General features: G+C 44.9%; 1 protein-coding gene across 2 annotated transcripts in view; it reads left to right on the top strand.

The window, feature by feature from the left end:
• Nucleotides 1-18744, top strand: part of GPC6 (glypican 6) — a 749807-nt gene that overhangs the window by 546413 nt on the left and 184650 nt on the right. For both annotated transcript variants that reach the window (XM_056861827.1, XM_056861829.1), the window contains exon 4: nucleotides 17707-17872. In XM_056861827.1, the coding sequence (XP_056717805.1) occupies nucleotides 17707-17872 (166 nt within the window). The remainder of the gene's footprint in view (nucleotides 1-17706; nucleotides 17873-18744) is intronic.

Genomic DNA, 18744 nt, shown 5'->3' with positions numbered 1-18744 from the left:
ATAATAATTTTCATTTTAATTTCATTGTGTTTCCGAAAGTATTCTGTCTCTCTCGCGTTGCCCGACATGGAGAAGATCACAGGTCAGCGAAGAGCAGCTGCTTTGTATGCCAGGGTCCCAGGCTCGATCCCTCTCATTTATAGTTAAATCTGAATCTCATGTAACAGGGCCTTTAGAGGGCTTGGCTTCTAGCCTTCGAGAGCTAGGGTTGCCAACTGCCAGGTAGTAGCAGGAGATCTCCTGCTAATTCAACTGATCTCCAGCCGATAGAGATCAGATCACCTGGAGAAAAATGGCTGCTTTGGCAATTGAACTCTATGGCATTGAAGTCCCTCCCCTCCCCAAACCCCACCCTCCTTAGGCACTGCCCCAAAAATCTCCCTCCGGTTGCAAAGAGGGACCTGGCAACCCTATCGAGAGCCCTTGCTGGTTAGAGCAGTGGTTCCCAAAGTGGCCAGTACCATCCCTTCTGGGGCAGTGGGATTACCTAGGGGGGCACTAAGAGGCAAGGGGGCAGCAGGGGAGCCCTAGAGGTGGGCCCCTTCAACTGTGTTGTTCACTAATTTACGACAGATCGAGCTATGGCACCATGCTGGCAAATTTGGTGGAAACTACCAGAATTTTTTCCAGACTTTGAAGAGCTGGAACCGCTGGAAAAAGTTCATCAGTTTTGTTGAATAAATTTAGACTAAAAAGTTTTAATTGGTTTTGAATAGATGTGCAATTAGTTGTTACTGTTTTCAAATTTTATTGTCATTATCTTCTTTAGTGCATCATGCAAACCCCTGTTTTGAATAATTCTTTTTATAGGATAGGGTAGGAGGCTCTGGGGTTGAGTTTGTGGAACCAAGGGGGCAGTGGTCCAAAAAGTCTGGGAACCACTGGGCTAGAGGAAAGAGGACTGTGAGGCCATTTATGTAGGGGAAATTTGCGCTGGGTTTGCCGCTCTGCAGATGCACTGTTTTCTGATCCAAACTCTCAAAACTGTATTGTTGGGGGCTTTTTGCCCCAAAGAGGGGCGGCTTTACCACTCAAACTAAGAGGTATAAGGCCGCTTGTGAAGTTGCACTTCTAGTTCTAAACCAGAAGTGACACGTACACACACGCACACACACACATTCCCGATAGCAGCAGAATAGCCTCCCGCTGGAGGAAAGGGGGGACCTGGCAACCCTACCTAGAGAAAATGGCCACTTTGCCAATTGGACCCTATGACATTGACGTCCCTCCCCTCCCCAAACCCCGCCCTCCTAAGGCTCCATCCCAAAAACCTCCCGCTGGTGGCAAAGAGGGACCTGGCAACCCTAGTTCAAATCCATACTTGCCATAAAACGTACTGTGTGGCCTTGGGCCTATCACTCTTCCTTACCTCAACTAGCTCACAGGTAGGGTTGCCAGCTTCCAGCTACTTTTTTTTTTTTGGAAATCAGAGTTTTGGAAATCAAATAAAGAACACTTATGGCATAAGCATGCTGTTAAGCCCAAAGTACAAGAAAGCCAAAGATCTCTTGCTATTACAACTGATCTCCAGCTGATAGTGATCAGTTCACCTGGAGAAAATGGCCACTTTGGCAATTGGACACTATGGCATTGAAGTCTCTCCCCTCCCCAAACCCCGCCCTCCTCAAGCTCTGCCCCCAAAATCTCCCGCTGGTGGCGAAGAGGGACCTGGCAACCCGACTTACAGGGCTGTTGCTAGAATACAATGGGAAAGGGAAGATCATGTACATTGCCTGAGCTGCTAGGATGGGCAGGATAAAAATATACTACATAAATAATCTAAACATATAATTCTTGTTTTGTTTTTATCTTTTGGTGGGCCATTTGAAATTTTGAATTAACCTACAAATGGCCCACAACCAGAATGAACCTGTTTCTTTCCGTCCACCTGCTTCCCTCATTCCTCCCTCCCTCATTTTTCAGCCTACTAATACCGGAATATAACAAGCTCCCTTGGCCTTCAAGACATACAAACAACAAATTCGTACCGTGAGGTTCACAGCGCAGGCTGCATTGTAACAATAAAATACAAGCTCTGTTTGTTTGCTCACATCTGATTTAGGCCGATTTCAGAAAGCACGTCTTTCATCCTGTCCAACTTTTCAGTGGCTTTTGGCAGTGACCTTTTTAAGAGCTGGGGATCTTATTTGCATCAGCAAGGTATTCATGCGGATAGTCAAAACACATCAACCTGGAAAAGCGTTGCTTGAGCGAACGAAAAGGTCTTGGCCCCTCCGTGAAAAAGACAGACACCAAGACACTGCATGATATAAATGGACCATAAGCCTTTGGTATGAAGGTCTATAGTTAGCACAGTAATCTCTAAGCAAAGAAAATGTGTTTTGTGATTGTCTGTGTGTAGGGTTGCCAGCTCTGGGTTTGGAAATACCTGGAGATTGTGGGGGTAGAGCCTGAGGAGGGCAGGGTTTGGTGAGGGGAGGCACTTCAATGCCACAGAATTAGGGATGCCAACCTCCAGGTACTAGCTGGAGTTCCCCTGCTATTACAACTCATCTCCAGGCAATAGAGATCCGTTCACCTGGAGAAAATGGTCACTTTGGCAGTTGGACTCTATGGCATTGAACTCCCTCCCCTCTCCAAACCCTGCCCTCCTCAGGCTCCACCCCCAAAATCCCCAGGTATTTCCCAACTTAGAGCTGGCAACCCTATCCTTCAATAAATCAGCTGCTGCTGAACAGAAAGCTGGAGCTGTCTCTCCCCAATAGAAACTTCCTTGCCCAAAGAAAAGCTCTTTAATGCTGCAATCCTATATACACACTTACTGAAGAGTGAGGCCTATTGAGTACAGGGGAACTGTAATAGGAAGTAAGTCCTGCGGTATTCAATAAGATTCACTCTCAAGCATGTATCAGCCTGAAGTATTAAAGAGGTTTGCTGTTCTTTGGGCAAGGTTTGAACCGTTAGCAGTGAATTGAAGGTACTCTATGTATGTTTTCAATCATTTTGTCACCAGAGTTTCCGGGAAATGTTGCCTCCTAAAAGCAAAGGTGCTGGGGCTTATGAATATATCTTTTCTTGAATCAACAAGCCTTTCTCTGGTTTGAGATGGCTACATGCAGTTAATGACACAGTGGTGAGGGAATGCCTTTGACTTGTACATAGGGTTGCCAGGTCCCTCTTTTTGGGATTTTTGGGGCGGAGTCTGAGGAGGGCGGCGTTTGGGGAGGGGAGGGACTTCAATGCCATAGAGTTCAATTGCCAAAGCGGCCATGTTTCTCCAGGCGATCTGATCTCTATCGGCTGGAGATCAGTTGAATTAGCAGGAGATCTCCTGCTTCTACCTGGCAGTTGGCAACCCTACTTGTACAGGTGGCCAGAGGCCTTGTTGTTTTGTGTTGCTTTATAGCATGGGAAATGAGTTCTTTGAGCTGCGAGTTGGAGGGTGGTGGTGGTTCTGGATCAGATAGAGTCCTGTCAGGCTGATATCCTTCTTTGTCTCATAAACCTGACTGTTCTAGTTAGTTTGTTGAGTATTTGGCTAGAGGAGGAAGAAGAAAAAGAGGAGGAGTTGGTTTTTTTATGTCAACTTTCTCTACCTTTTAAGGGGTGTCAGACCAACTTACAACCTCCTTCCCTTCCTCTTCCCACAACAGAACCTTGTGAGGTAGGTGGGGCTGAAAGATCTCGAGGAGAACTGTGACTAGCCCAGGCCATTCAGCAGGCTTCGTGTGTAGAGTGGGAAAACCAGTCCGGTTCACCAGATTAGAGTCCGCTGCTCATGTGGAGGAGTGGGGAATCAAAACTGTGTCTCCAGATTAGAGTCCACCGCTCTTAGCCACCACACCATGCTGGAAAGGGCAAAGGCGCTTGTGGCAGGATTTCTCTCCTGCACTGAATGTTGTAAAGATAGTTGCAAAAGGAGAGTTTGCACTAGGTTGGCAACTTCATAGGAAGCCGTGCTTACATGTTTTCTACTATCGTTGCAAGGGAGGAATGTACAAGGGTTAGTTAGCTCCAGCTTGGCTACATTGACCAACCTGCCTTCCACCCCAATTTCCCCCAACGCTACGAGCCATGACTGGATCTACTGAGTTGCTTGTGCCTCTCCAGAATACTATTGGTCTCTACTAGGGTTGCCAGGTCCCTCTTCACCACCGCCGGGAAATTTTTAGGGCGGAGCCTAAGGAGGGTGGGGTTTGGGGAAGGGAGGGACTTCAATGCCCTAGAGTCCAGTTGCCAAAACAGCCATTTTCTCCAGGTGAACGGATCTCTAGTGGCTGGAGATAAGTTGTAATAGCAGGAGATCTTCAGCTACTACCTGGAGGTTATCTATACAAATAACTCACTCTACTGTAATGAGTGTTGATCAAATAAACAGTAGTAGGCAAAAGTAAACAAGTGCAATCAATGTATTACACAAATGTAACGAGATAAACAAGCAACGCTAAGCAACCGAGGTTACAAAGCAAGTAGGTAGAAACAATAACTTAATAGTAATAAATATGCAAAAGTTCATATAAAGCATATAGTTGCGTTCTGGTCAATTTCATGTTCTTCGGACAATGGAGGAGTAGGTGGTGGTAACGCGGCTCCGGAAGTATTCCAGCGCTTTCGCTACACGAGGTAGCTTCATCAGCCTAGTCCAAAATTATAAACATGAGAATACAAAAATATATAAAAAAGACCTCTATAACAAACTACAGACATATTGAGTAAATATTATAACTCACCACGAGGGCTTAATTGTACGATTCCTAGGATAAATTTGGAGCTCCCAAACGGGCTGCTAGCAGAAAATTCATACGTGGTACAGACTGTGAAAATAACAGGCTCAAATAGAAGGCTCAAGTAAGAAGACAAAGTGGAAACAGCTGTCTGATAGAACTTGACTCTTAAAGGGGAAGTTATATGAAACAGGATAAATCGAATTCTGTATTTAATCCATTTGGGGTAAGGGTATTAAATAGAAAGATGAAACGCATTTCGTTTTGTAACAAAATTCTTTGAACATCACTGGTATTATGGGGATGATCCTTATAAACCCAAAGAACAAAAAAACGCAGATCGTTTTCAGAGTGTTTCTTTGCCACAAAATGGCTAGTGAGGGGAGCCTCAAAATTGCGTGCCCTGATCCGGGACCTGTGCTCGCCTATACGTAGGCGAACCTGTCTCATTGTGGAACCAATGTAAAGTAAAGAGCATCCACAAGAGACGGCGTATACGACCCGGCTGGTAGAGCAATTAGAAAAATGCTTGAGCTGAAAACGAAAATCAGAAGAAAGAGAATGGAATTCCTTAACCGGTAAAGAAAGAGGACAAACAGAACAACCACTACATTTGAAGTGTCCAACTGTTGTGGGATGTCTACTAATCTTCAAAGAGTAAGATCTTATCAGAGTGTCTTTTAACGAGGCAGTGCGGCGTAAGCCGAAAATGGGCGGCTCACTACATCCCGGGATAGTATTCAACAAATGCCAATGTTTCCTAATACATTGCTGTATAGCATGGGAGTGTTGACTATAGGTTAATGAACAAAAGATTTTATGATTGGGCTTTTGAGGATGTACCACGTATGAATTTTCTGCTAGCAGCCCGTTTGGGAGCTCCAAATTTATCCTAGGAATTGTACAATTAAGCCCTCGTGGTGAGTTATAATATTTACTCAATATGTCTGTAGTTTGTTATAGAGGTCTTTTTTATATATTTTTGTTGCTGTTTATAATTTTGGACTAGGCTGATGAAGCTACCTCGTGTAGCGAAAGCGCTGGAATACTTCCGGAGCCACGTTACCACCACCTACTCCTCCATTGTCCGAAGAACATGAAATTGACCAGAACGCAACTATATGCTTTATATGAACTTTTGCATATTTATTACTATTAAGTTATTGTTTCTACCTACTTGCTTTGTAACCTCGGTTGCTTAGCGTTGCTTGTTTATCTCGTTACATTTGTGTAATACATTGATTGCACTTGTTTACTTTTGCCTACTACTACCTGGAGGTTGGCAACCCTGGTCTCTACATTTACATTAGCGGTCAATTTGGGGCAGTTGGGTTAAAACGACAGGGGCGACGCCATCTCTGAAGGGCTACATTGCAGACAGCTCACAGATGAAAATACTTTATTACAGAAGTTTTCAGGAGCTTGGGGGCATTGGTAAGACTCTGTGAGTCACAGACAGGGTTGCCAGGTACCCCTGGCAACCAGCAGGGGGATTGGGGGACTTATTGGGAGCCAAAAGAGGCCCAGGTCAGCAGCGCCAGCAATAGGGTTGCCAGGTCCCTCTTCGCCACCGGCGGGAGGTTTTGGGGCGGAGCCTGAGGAGGGCGGGGTTTGGGGAGGGGAGGGACGTCAATGCCATAGAGCCCAATTGCCAAAGCAGCCATTTTCTCCAGGTGAACTGATCTCTATGGGCTGGAGATCAGTTGTAATAGTGGGAGATCTCCAGCTACTACCTGGAGGTTGGCAACCCTAGCCAGTGACGTGATTCCCAGTGTTCCTTGTTCATGTCTTTCCAACTCCAAGAAGTCCTATTTGATAAACTATATATATTTATTAAATACAATCTCTAGATATGCTTTTCCAGGCACTCAAATTCCACCCACACGAGGCACTGTTCTTGCCCTATGAATCTCATTAAGTATAATAAAATAATGACTAAAATTCTACATGCTTTGATAAATAGCCATTCTTGTCTTAATGAGATCACAACAGTAAGTTGTGTACTTTATGTTTTTCTCTGCAGACGAGGGCGCAATTAATGAATTATATTTTTGCTTCTGTTATCATTAAAAGGCATAAAATACACTGAAAGATTGCCTGTGTGCAAGGGCAATGTTTCTCAGAAAAGCCATTTCTATAAACAAACAATAGATTGGGTAATAATAACAACCCAAATACTTCATGCTGCTATGCAGAAAAATGAGGAACATTTTCATGGGCAGGGGGGCAGGGAGGATGCCCAGGAAGGGACAGTGAATTGAACCAGTTCTCACTATCCAGTTTCTCCTAGTAATGTGTACGCAATCCAGAGTCCCGTGGCAACTTTAAAATAAAATAAATTATTCCAGCAGAAACTTCGACGTTTGGTTCTGCTGCTATAGACTAAAACAGCAAGCCACCTGGGATTTTCCCAGTTTGACTTTGTCTGCATGCAGTAGAATTTAAGTGCATTGACCTTACCCAATATTACCAGTCCTAAACAGAATTTTAAAAATGGTAAAGGTCCCCTGTGCAAGCACCGGGTCATTCCTGACCCATGGGGTGATGTCACATCCCGACGTTTCCAAGGCAGTCTATGTTTATGGGGTGGTTTGCCAGTGCCTTCCCCAGTCATCTTCCCTTTACCCCCAGCAAGCTGGGTACTCATTTGACCGACCTCGGAAGGATGGAAGGCTGAGTCAACCTTGAAGCGGCTACCTGAAACCGACTTCCGTTGGGCTCGAACTCAGGTCGTGAGCAGAGCTTGGACTGCAGTACTGCAGCTTGCCACTCTGCGCCACGGGGCTCCTTACAGAATTACACTCTTCAAAACCCACTGAAGTCAGTGGGCTTAGATGGGGTAACTCTGCTTAGGATTGTGCAGCAAGTCTGTCTTGCAGCCCTCCAGCAACTCTAGAAGTGAGAAAAGTGAGTCCAGTGAGTAATTCTTTTCCCCTATCACAAGTAGTCTCTACTCCCGGAAAGCCTCCTCAAAACCGATCCTGCAAGGTCAGGTCTGTTAGAACAAGCGTAGCTCTTTGTGGAAACAACGTCCTCCCCAGCTGCATTCTCCCACTAGCCTTTCTCCATACAGTTGTGTACCCGTGTATGGGACCAGCTGGAAGAATTTGATAATATGAGTAAGTAAGAAGACCGTATGAGAGCCCCATGGCACAGGGTGGTAGGCTGCAGTACTGCAGTCAAAAGCTCTGCTCACGACCAGAGTTCGATCCCGACGGAAGTCGGTTTCAGGTAGCTGGCTCAAGGTTGACTCAGCCTTCCATCCTTCCAGGGTCAGTAAAATGAGTACCCAGCTCTCTGGGGTAAAGTGTAGATGACTGGGGAAGGCACTGGCAAACCACCCCGTAAAAAAGTCTGCCTTGGAAACGTCGGGATGTGACCTCACCCCATGGGTCAGTAATGACCCAGTGCTTGCTCAGGGGACTACCTTTACCTTAAGAAGACCGTGCGGTCTGTTAGATGCACCTTTTTAGTGTTAGTATCGAGGTAGAAGGAAAACAGAAGCTAGAGGTACTTAACTACTAAGTGGCAGTGGACATACTGTACAAAAGCCTGTACAAGATTTGTGCATTGAGGATAACAGTACATCATTTTCTGCACTCATGAGGCCAGTTTTTCCTTCTTAAGAAGAGAGAAAGTACAGTCCAGGAAAGTCTCTTTTCCCCTTCCCACCAGCTATGGTTTAGACTGTATAGAAGTAGGCACCAATATTCTCCTGTGTCTCTCCCACAAAAAGGGCGTTGCTGGGAATCAGGGGCCCTTGTGGACAAAAGCAACACCACTGTGGTGTTGTGGTTAAGAGTGTTGGACTCTAATCTGGTGAACCGGGTTGGTTTCCCCACTCCTGCACATGAAGCCTGCTGGGTGACCTTGGGCTAGTCACAGTTCTCTCTGAACACTCTCAGCCCCGTCTCTGTGGGTAGGACATGGAGGGTGGATTTTGCCCGATGGCTCTTCCTTGCTGCAGCTCTCCTATGCCATATGACTTTTTCTTCACTCGGATCCCATGACTCCCCAGCAATGCCTTTTGGGGAAGTAATAGGGAAGGTGAAGAAGATCCACATTTGCACTTCATGAAGGCCATTTATGAAGGGCTGTTTCCCTGCAGTCACCCCCGCTGACTGCTTCGGGGCTTCCTTTTCATTATGCATGCCTTTCCCAACTGTCAGAGTTCGCCTCGCACTCCCCGCACGTTTTTGCACATTTTGCCCATATTTTCTGGATTCTGGCTAAAACAGCATCTGGAAAACCTGGGCAAATGGCACGGGGAGAGCGAGGCGACCTCTGACGGTTGGGAAAGGCATGCATAATCAGAAGGAAGCCCTGAAGCATTCGGAGGGGTGACCATGAAGTAAACAGCACTGCATAAAGGGCCATTTTTTTGTTGACACTGTACCCATTTTGGCTACTGTAAACTGCACCACAATGGATCAGTGTATTGGGGCAAATGTTTATAGAGAAAATACTTCCCAAAATTTGGCTTGGCTTTCCTTTTTTACAAGGAAGAAGAATCCTCACATTTTTTGACAACTGAGATGATGATGTACGTTCATGAATTTTGCGGAATATATTTTTGCTGCACGGAGCAACTGCTGGAAATTTTTTTGAGGGGTGGGGGAAGCAAAGTTTTGGCCAAGACATTCTTTTCCAGCCTTCTGTTTGAAAGCAAAGGTTGTAGCCAAGGTTAATTTAAGGTGTCAGGAAAGTGTGAGGGAAAAAGGATTTAGTGACAACGTAAGGACAAATGAATGCGAGATCAGTGGCCTGCCTATTGATTCTTATCATGAGATCCTGCTGAAATGAAGTAATTATTTAATTAGACTTTTATGTATACTATAAATGGTTCCCAGAAATAGACTTTCCCCGGCTTTGAAGTCTGCAGTTCCATCTTCCCTTTCATAAGTGAGCAGAAAAACTCTGGAGAATTGACTGAATAACGATACTGTATCACGTACACGCATACAAATGCCATTTGTTCAATGATTCTGACTGATGTTTCCCTGTAGAAGGTAGTCAATGTATGTTTTTTCTTCCCTTCTCAAGCAAGCCTTTACAATAGCCATTTGAGGGTTCCTCAATAGTATTTCTGCAGATTAGGGATATGCAACCTTCTTGCCTTGACCTTATCAAATTTTGCAAGCAAAGCAGGGTCAGCCCTAGTTAGTACTTTGATGGGAGACCACCAGGGAAATCCAGGGTTGCTACGCAGAGGCAGGCATTAGCAGACCACCTGTAAATGTCTCTTGCCTTAAAACCCCTATGCCATTTTGAAACCATAGGAGTCCCCTGGTCCGAGGCTACTTAGCACATGACAGTAAGAACATAAGAAAGGCCATGCTGGATCAGGCCAAGGTCCATCAAGTCCAGCAGGCTGTTCACACAGTGGCCAACCAGGTGCCTCTAGGAAGCCTCCAAACAAGACGACAGCAGCAGCACCATCCTGCCTGTGTTCCAAAGCACCTAATATAATAGGCGTGCTTCTCTGATCCTGGAGAGAATAGGTCTACACCAATTACTTGAGTCCTTTAAATAATTCTTGCCAGAAGTAAGCAAGTCGTAAGGCAAGGAGAAGTTGAACATAAGAAAGGCCATGCTGGATCAGACCAAGGTCCATCAAGTTCAGCAGTCTGTTCACACAGCGGCCGACCAGGTGCCTCTAGGAAGCCCCCAAACAAGACAACTGCAGCAGCACCATCCTGCCTGTGTTCCACAACACCTACTGTAATATATTCGGCATGATCCTTTGATCCTGGAGAGAATAGGTATGCATCATGACTAGTAGCCATTTTAACTAGTAGCCATGAATACCCCTCTCCTCCATGAACATGTCATCTCCCCTCTTAAAGCCTTCCAAATTGGTAGCCATCCCCACATCCTGGGGCAGGGAGTTCCACAATTTACCTATGGGTTGCGTGAAGAAATACTTCCTTTTATCAGTGTTATCAATAGGGATTGGTAATAGTTTGAGACGTGTTCTGATGTGGAATTAAGATATCAGTGGGGAACACTTCAAGGGTAAAAAGCAAGGAAATGCAAAACTGAATAATTCCTACCTTCTGTGCTCTGCATGGTAGCCTTAACTACCATGTTAGCCATAGCTGGACTTCCTTGCTATACGGAGCTGCTACACTCCTAGAAAGAAATTGTTAGGGGAAAAAGCTGATTTCTTCCTCATAAGCCACAGAAACCTTATATCACTCTGTTGCCAAGTGCCAGTCTACTTTAATGTTCATGAATTAGCATCAGAATGGGAACAATTATTTTTAAAGTTGCAAAGCATTTAACTTCTTTTAATGGATACATAAAACATAAACACCTAATTTATTATTATCTATATAAAAGGGTGGATGTAAGGGTGAATTTTTGCAGGTTATGTGAAAGTACGGTGTAATTTGAAAGCTGTTTAGCTGTATAGCGGTAGGGACATTTTGTAAAATAATAAAACAAGAACATTCATTAACTGCTTGAACAAATGACTTAGGGGTTGCCTTTAAAATAAAAGGAACTGGATAATACAGTCTATCTTGGTGATCATTATTGCTGTTCAATGCGCATGAGAAAAAAATCCAGTTTTAGCTAGTCACTGCAAGTTTGGCATTGTGCTTTTGAAAGGGAAGAAGAAGAAGAGTTGGTTTTTATATGCCGACTTTCTCTACCACTTAAGGCAGAATCAAACTGGCTTACAATCACCTTCCGCTTCCCTGGAGCAGTGGAGTCTGATCTGGAGAACCGGGTTTGAGTCCCCACTCCTCCCCATGAGTGGCAGAGGCTAATCTGGTGAACTGGATTTGTTGCCCCACTCCTCCACATGAAGTCAGCTGGGTGACCTTGGGCAAGTTACAGCTCTGTTAGAGCTCTCTCAGCCTACCTCTCAGGGTGTCTGTTGTGGGGAGGGGAAGGGAAGGGCTGTGGCTTAGTGGTAGAGCATTTGCTTGGCATGCAAAAAGACACAGGTTCAATTCCCAGCATCTCCAGTTAAAGGGACTAGGCAGGTAGGTCAGGGGAAAGATCTCTGCCTGAGATCCAGGAGAGCCGCAGCCAGTCTGAGTAGACAATACTGACTTTGATGGACCAAGGGTCTGATTCAGTATAAAGCGGCTTCATCTATCAACTCTGTTCAAGATTGCACTGTAAGAATAGTAGATGTTGAATGACAATAGATACATACTATCCTCAAAAAAATCTCAAACACTGATTTAATATCTCTAATGTTTTGTGTTAGCGCTCAAGTTAATGTTCAAGAAAATACTTATTCTAGTGTTCTGAGGGCCCATCCCTGTTTTAAAAAAGCCCAAGGTACTGGCAATGGTTGGGATTCAGTGCTTAGAATGTTACTGGTTACAGAGTGTAATATCTGTGGCATTTCATTAAAAAAAAATGTGTAGGGATGCCATAGCTACTGAATTGTGACAAAACACCAGCCCGACACGGCCTTTGCTTCCTTAAAGGAAGTACAAGGAGAATTCCTTTCTCCGGGGCGTGCTGTAGAACCATTTGTCATTTATATTTCAGAATATTGGGGTTTTAAAATACCACTCTGAGAGGCTCCTGTCTCATTACAGTCATGTTGAAAGCTTGGGTTGCGTGCAGGTTGTTGGAAGGAGGGATATCTTGTTCAGCAAAGTGGGATATTTTAGTACCACTGGATCCTGTGATAAGTGCTTTTTTTTACTCAGACTGACATCAGTGGGCTACGAACTATGCCCTCTAATTTTAATTTTAGTTGGGGGGTTTTAAAAGCACATGTATAGGGACTTCGTTGGAAGAATAAAGTCAACATTTCTTTGTTAGAGTGTCTAGCACACTTTTAAATGTCTCTTGTTTGAGTCTCTGATTTCCACAGTGTAAGCCCCACTGCCTTTCTGCCGTGTCCTCTTATCAACGTTTGTCCAGTCCTGTTTTAATTAACTTCATAATTAAGTTCTGTTTCCTTTGCCAGCTTGCTTCATTTCAGCCATTTCCTAAAATTTGGATCCGTCACTTGATCATCAACCCATGCTTGCTCCTGCTTTGTTATTTTTGTTAACATTGTCTTAAGTCCTGTTGACTGGACTACCTTTGCAAATCAGTCTGAAACACATATACTTAGAAGCAAACCCAATTGACTTTAATGGAACTTATTATTTATGTATTTATTTAGAAAATGTTAATGTAGCTTTTCCAATCCCCTGGTGCACTCAGGAAGACAGCCACACATTTTTGGTGCGCTCTCCTAAGTACTGGTCCATTAGAAGTCCTTTTGACAGGACTTCCTTCAAAGGTTTTTTTGCATTCATTCCACTTCACATGGATTTTTCCCCATTTTATAATGTGAATGGCCTTTTGCATCTGCCGACTTCTGTATCTCTTTAAATGTTCTCTGCCCCTTTAGAATAGACGTAGCCAACTTTTATTGGTCAACTCATTAACTAGTGATTATACGTTTTTCCTCATAAATTTCCAATTTAGGCTCTCTTCTTAATCTTAATCTGTTTTCTCCCCCTCCCCTGAACAGCAAACAACCATCAGTTCCACCAATGAGCCCATGGAGATTAGGGATGCCAGCCTCTAGGTGGGACCTGGGTATCCCCCAGAATTACAGCTCATCTCTAGACTGTGGGGAAGGGGCTGTGGCTCTGTGGTAGAGCACCTGCATGCAGAAGGTCCCAGGTTCAATACCCGGCATCTCCAGTTAAAGGAACTAAGCAAGTAGATGATGTGAAAGACCTCTGCCTGAGACCATGGAGAGCTGCTGCCGGTCTGAGTAGACAATACTGACTTTGATGGACCAAGGGTCTGATTCAGTATAAGGCAGCTTCATGTGTTTTGACTACAGAGATCAGTTTCCCTGGAGAAAATGGATGCTTGGGAGGGTGGACTCCATGGCATTGTACAGTACTGAGGTCGCTGCCCTCCCCAGGCACCATTCCCAAATCTCCAGGAGTTTTCCAACCTGGATCTGGCAACTCTGCACCCCATCTCCTGCTAGTGGCCAGGGGAGGATCAGCCAACCCTAATGGAGAGGCTTCCATGCATTGAGCTACGGCACTGTACAAAGACAGCACTCTCTCTCCCCAGCTTTGACATCTCAAAGCTGCTCCACTTTGGGGGAGGGGCATTAATTATTCAAGTTTCTCTCTCTGGGCGTAGCCTACCCCGTTATAAAATCTTCTGAGTAATAAAAACGTTTCAGTTTTATTTCTGAAATGTTGTAAATAGGTCATATCATGGTAACGTTCTTGTAGCCCATTCTGTCGCTTCCCTGGTAGGGTTGCCAGGTCCCACCGTTGCCACCAGCGGGAGGTTTTGGGGGCAGAGCCTGAGGAGGGCAAGGTTTGGAGATGGGAGGGACTTCAATGCCATAGAGCCCAATTGCCAAAGTGGCCATTTTCTCCAGGTGAACTAATCTGTATCGGCTGGTGATCAGTTGTAATAGCAGGAGATCTCCAGCTCATACCTGGAGATTGGCAACTCTAACTCTAAGACTGAAACTATCAGTTACATCTTGAGACATGAAACGTCATCTTCCCCTTTGAAAGCCAAAGATTAGCAGAGCTCAGAGCAAGGTCTCTCTGAATCAACCCCAGTACAGAAAACAACATGTTAGGGACATTGCTATGCAGATGGGTAAATGAAATCAGCAGTAACAAATTGCACTTGAAAGAGACACGGGATCATCAATGGGGAAATGAATATTTTATGTCAAGAAGTGAGCAAATTCGGTTCCAAAAAAAAAGGAAGAAAGTAAAATCTCTCTTTTTTATGAAAAAAAAATCATTATTTGCTAAATGGCATGTGCTTTGCCTAATATTTGCAAAACAATCAGCGGGAAGTGAGCGCATTCTGCTAAGATAATGAGTTAAAAAAACACAGAGAGCATATGGGGCTGAAGTGATGATTGTGTAACCCTGTAAACATAAAGCTAAATAGGCTCAATATTGTCAGAAAGCAACCCGTGGGTGTGCTTTTTATGGGCCCTCAAAATAGAATAACACCTTTAAAGGTAATGAGTGTAATTTGTGTGTGCACATTTTAATTTTTGTTTAAGCCATGTACAAGTCTGATTCACAAGACTGCCATAAACCCAGGGCTGATTCGTATGAACCTTGTGGTAGTTGGACAGGGAGGGAAAACCTTTTAGCCAGCCCAAGCTGCTCACTTCGGAAGCCCTCAGCACAAGTTACGTTTTGGTCCTCAACACCTTTGCTCATCTCTGAATGATTCCGTGTGATGATGATGATGATGATGATGATGATGAAGAAGAAGAAGTTGGTTTTTATATGCTGACTTTCTCTGCCACTTAAGGGAGAATCAAACCTGCTTACAATCACCTTCCCTTCCCCACAACAGACACCCTGTGAGGTAGGTGAGGCTGAGAGAGCTGTGACTAGCCCAAGGTCACCCAGCTGGCTTCATGTGTAGGAGTGGGGAAACAAATCCAGTTCACCAGATTAGCCTCTGCCGCTCATGGGGAGGAGTGGGGAACCAAACCTGGTTCTCCAGATCAGACTCCACCGCTCCAAACCACCGCTCTTAACCACTACACCACGCTGGCTCTCAATAAACAATGAAGAGTCAGAGCCTTTTTACCAGTGAAGTGGTGTTCCCTGCTGCAGGCAACCCCTGAAGTTTCAGATGTTGGCCTACTTCATCCACTCACCCATAAGGTATGATCCTGTTCTGGTGGTTGATGAATAAGCTCTGATCCTGCCCCTAACCAGCCACATCTTACCTTTAGCCATGCTGGCGGCAGCTGCTGCCAACGCAATGTTTTTAAAAAATCTGCACAGCCAATCAAATTGTAAATGTGCAATCAAAAAACCCCCACCCAGCCCCACCCACATTCTAAAAATGTTTGGTGGACACCAGGAAAGCCCCACCTTTCTCACCTATTATCTTAGGGGCATGGCAGAAGGAGGTATAGTCTCTCTTCTACCATATATAGGTGATCAAATAAGTGTGCGAACTGGCTGGTATGGACATTTTGCATAGGTCCTCTTGGAAGGACAGCGCCGTTTTACTCAAGTGTAGCTGCCTCCTTCGCTAAGACTTCATGTCACCCTTTGACCTGTCGATGCATTCAGCTTACCTTCATTTGTAGTAGAAGATGACATAAACTTAAACCTTACAATGAGTGAGTCACCTTCTCTTCTGGTATAAATGATTAAAGCCATGGTAGGATTCTGAATGGGGAGCCTCAATGCGGGAAAGTCTATGGGGTTGGGAACATTTGACAGAGATGTGTAATGCAGAGTTTTAACACCCAGTGATCCTTGTAACCCCCCCCTTTTTTTTTTTGCTTTTCAGTTTGCATTTCTTCGTGTTGAAATCCAGAGAAGTTTTTGACACACCATAAATTTTTGTGCTGTCTTGTTGACAGTGCGCTGGGTCCAATAAATAACATTTCTGTTTATCCTGCAGTTTACTGATGGGAACATGGGCTGCTACGTAGGGTGACTCTTTTATAGTGATAACAGCTCTTTACCCTTAAACTGTTGCTTGTCAAGTTCAATTGGTGTGACATTCCTTGACCTTTGGAGGCAGTGGTAGGCAAAGCATCATCTGTTGATTTCTGCCTTGTGCATGCACAGCTACTAAAGGTTGCCACGTCCCTCTTTTCCACCGGCGGGAAGTTTTTGGGGTGGAGCTTTAGGAGGGCGGGCTTTGGGGAGGGGAGGGACTCCAACGCCATAGAGTCCAAGTGCCAAAGCGGCCATTTTTTCCAGGTGGACTGATCTCTATCGGCTGGAGATCAGTTGTAATAGCAGGAGATCTCCAGCTAGTACCTGGAGGTTGGCTACCCTAGTGAAGAGCCAGGGTGAAAGTAAGCTGGTATAAAATTGGTACAGATTTCCAGTCAGAAAGCGGTATGTCCCATTTTCTGCTCTGAGCCACCCAAGAGAGACACTGTGTGTGTTAAGTGTTGTCAAGACACTTCTGACCTATGATTTAATGACCTCCAAAACATCCTATCCTTAACAGCCTTGCTCAGGTCTTGCAGAATATGGGTCGTTGCTTCCTTCCAGGGTGTTGTAGTGGTTAAGAGCTGCAGATTCTAATCTGGAGAACCGGGTTTGATTCCCCACTCCTCCACATGAAGCCTGCTGAGTGACCTTGAGCTTATCACAGTTCTCTTAGAACTCTCTCATCCCCACCTACCTCACAAGATGCCTGTGGTGGGGAGAGGAAGGGAATGTGGTGTAGTGGGGAGAGGAAGCCAGCGTGGTGTAGTGGTTAAGAGCGGTGGTTTGGAGTGGTGGAGTCTGATCTGGTGAACTGGATTTGTTTTCCCACTCCTACACATGAAGCCAGCTGGGTGACCATGGGCAGGTCACATTCTCTCAGCCCCACCTACCTCACAGGGTGTCTGTTGTGGGGAGGGGAAGGGAAGGTGATTGTAAGCCAGTTTGAGTCTCCCTTAAGTGGTAGAGAAAGTCGGCATATAAAAACCAACTCTTCTTCTTCTTCTTCTTCTTCTTCTTCTTCTTCTTCTTCTTCTTCTTCTTCTTCTTCTTCTTCTTCTCTGCTTTGAGACTCCTTAAGGTAGAGAAAAGCAAGCTATAAAAACCACCACCTCCTCCTTTTCTTCAGTCAAACAATACCAGTAAGAAATTTTACTTTCGTGAGGCCTCTCTGTCCATGGGAGAAACACTAGCAGAGTGGCAAGACCAGCAGATGATAACCTGCAAAGAGGGTGAAATTGATTGTTCCAGCCAGCCTGTAGATATTTCTTTCTGATTTTTCTTTCTGTTCACGCAAGACTGTTTTTTAGGGCTGAATATCACAGATACCAATACTACCGGTCTACTACTACATACATTAGTGGAATCCCAACTTTCTCTGCTAAATTAGATAACTGGCAGGAAATTATTGAGACCCCAGGAAGGTATTATTAAGGGTCAAGCTCTTGTCATGCAGTGCCAGACATACCTTTATTGCCAGCAGGCTGTTTCTGGAAAAAATAGAAAATTCAGCTATCTGGACAGAGGTAGGAAATTGACTTCCTTCCTTTTCTTTTCATCCTGACCCTTAAACTTTATAGGTCAGCCCTACCCCGGGATGCATCCGTGCATTAATGAAGATGTTGTACTGCCCCTACTGCCGAGGACTTCCCACTGTGAAACCTTGCGACAACTACTGCCTCAACGTAATGAAGGGCTGCCTGGCAAATCAAGCTGATTTGGATACCGAATGGAATCTCTTCATAGGTAAGAAGGGTACAAGGGGAAGCGGGGAAGGGAGGGAAAATTATTTCGCCTGGAGAACGTCGCGACGGGCTCAGAGACGTCTCAAATTGGAATTAGGACATGGGTGACTGAATGCCTTCCTTCACTTGTCACTCATGCTCTTCGATCAAAGTTTTGTGGCCGTAAGAAAAGATCCTTGTTCCGCCTCGGAGCCGTTTCCGTTCGGCTCCTCCCGGTGTCATGCTGTCATGTGATATTGAAGCGCCTGTGCTAAAATGCTAGATGGCTTTGCGAGGCCCGCTGCGAAACGTTTGGGCTGAGTTTGTGATAATAAGCCTAGGCGGGAGAGGGGAGAAAACATTGTGCATTGAAATTAAAGCTCTCCTGCTTCCAGCCAATGCAAAATATGGAAAGGCCTCCGTACTTGGTTCATTTTCTTTCTTAAGTCAGCTGTCATTGGGGGGGGGGGAGACTCTGTGAGGACTATTGATATGACAAGCAAGCGATCCGTTCCATAACGCACATTAAAAATATGCCAAACTTTCTCCTCCTGTATATAGAGTAATAATAAGGTATCATGCTGATAAATAATGGGAGAGGAAAACTGTCATTTCAGATAGATATAGGTGAGTAATTCAGCAGTGGATCCCCCCCCCCAAAAAAAGATTTCTGTTTATCTGCCAGCCAGAAATCTTGCGAGGGGTTGAGGGGAGGCTAAGCTCCAGAGTAGCAGAGAATAAAGAGCAAGATGGAAAGGAAAGAAAAAGAAGTTGGTATGAAAGTGCCCTTCATCTGATTGACTGCAGCTACGAGGTGATAGGTTTCAAAAAAAACTAAGTACCAGAGAAACGAGGCAAATATCTGACATTTTCCTATTCTAAACAATTCCCAAT

Source organism: Euleptes europaea, chromosome 16 (assembly GCF_029931775.1).
Source record: "Euleptes europaea isolate rEulEur1 chromosome 16, rEulEur1.hap1, whole genome shotgun sequence".
Taxonomy (NCBI): domain Eukaryota; kingdom Metazoa; phylum Chordata; class Lepidosauria; order Squamata; family Sphaerodactylidae; genus Euleptes; species Euleptes europaea.
Note: the sequence above shows the minus strand (reverse complement) of the source record. Positions and strands in the feature narration are given on the sequence as shown.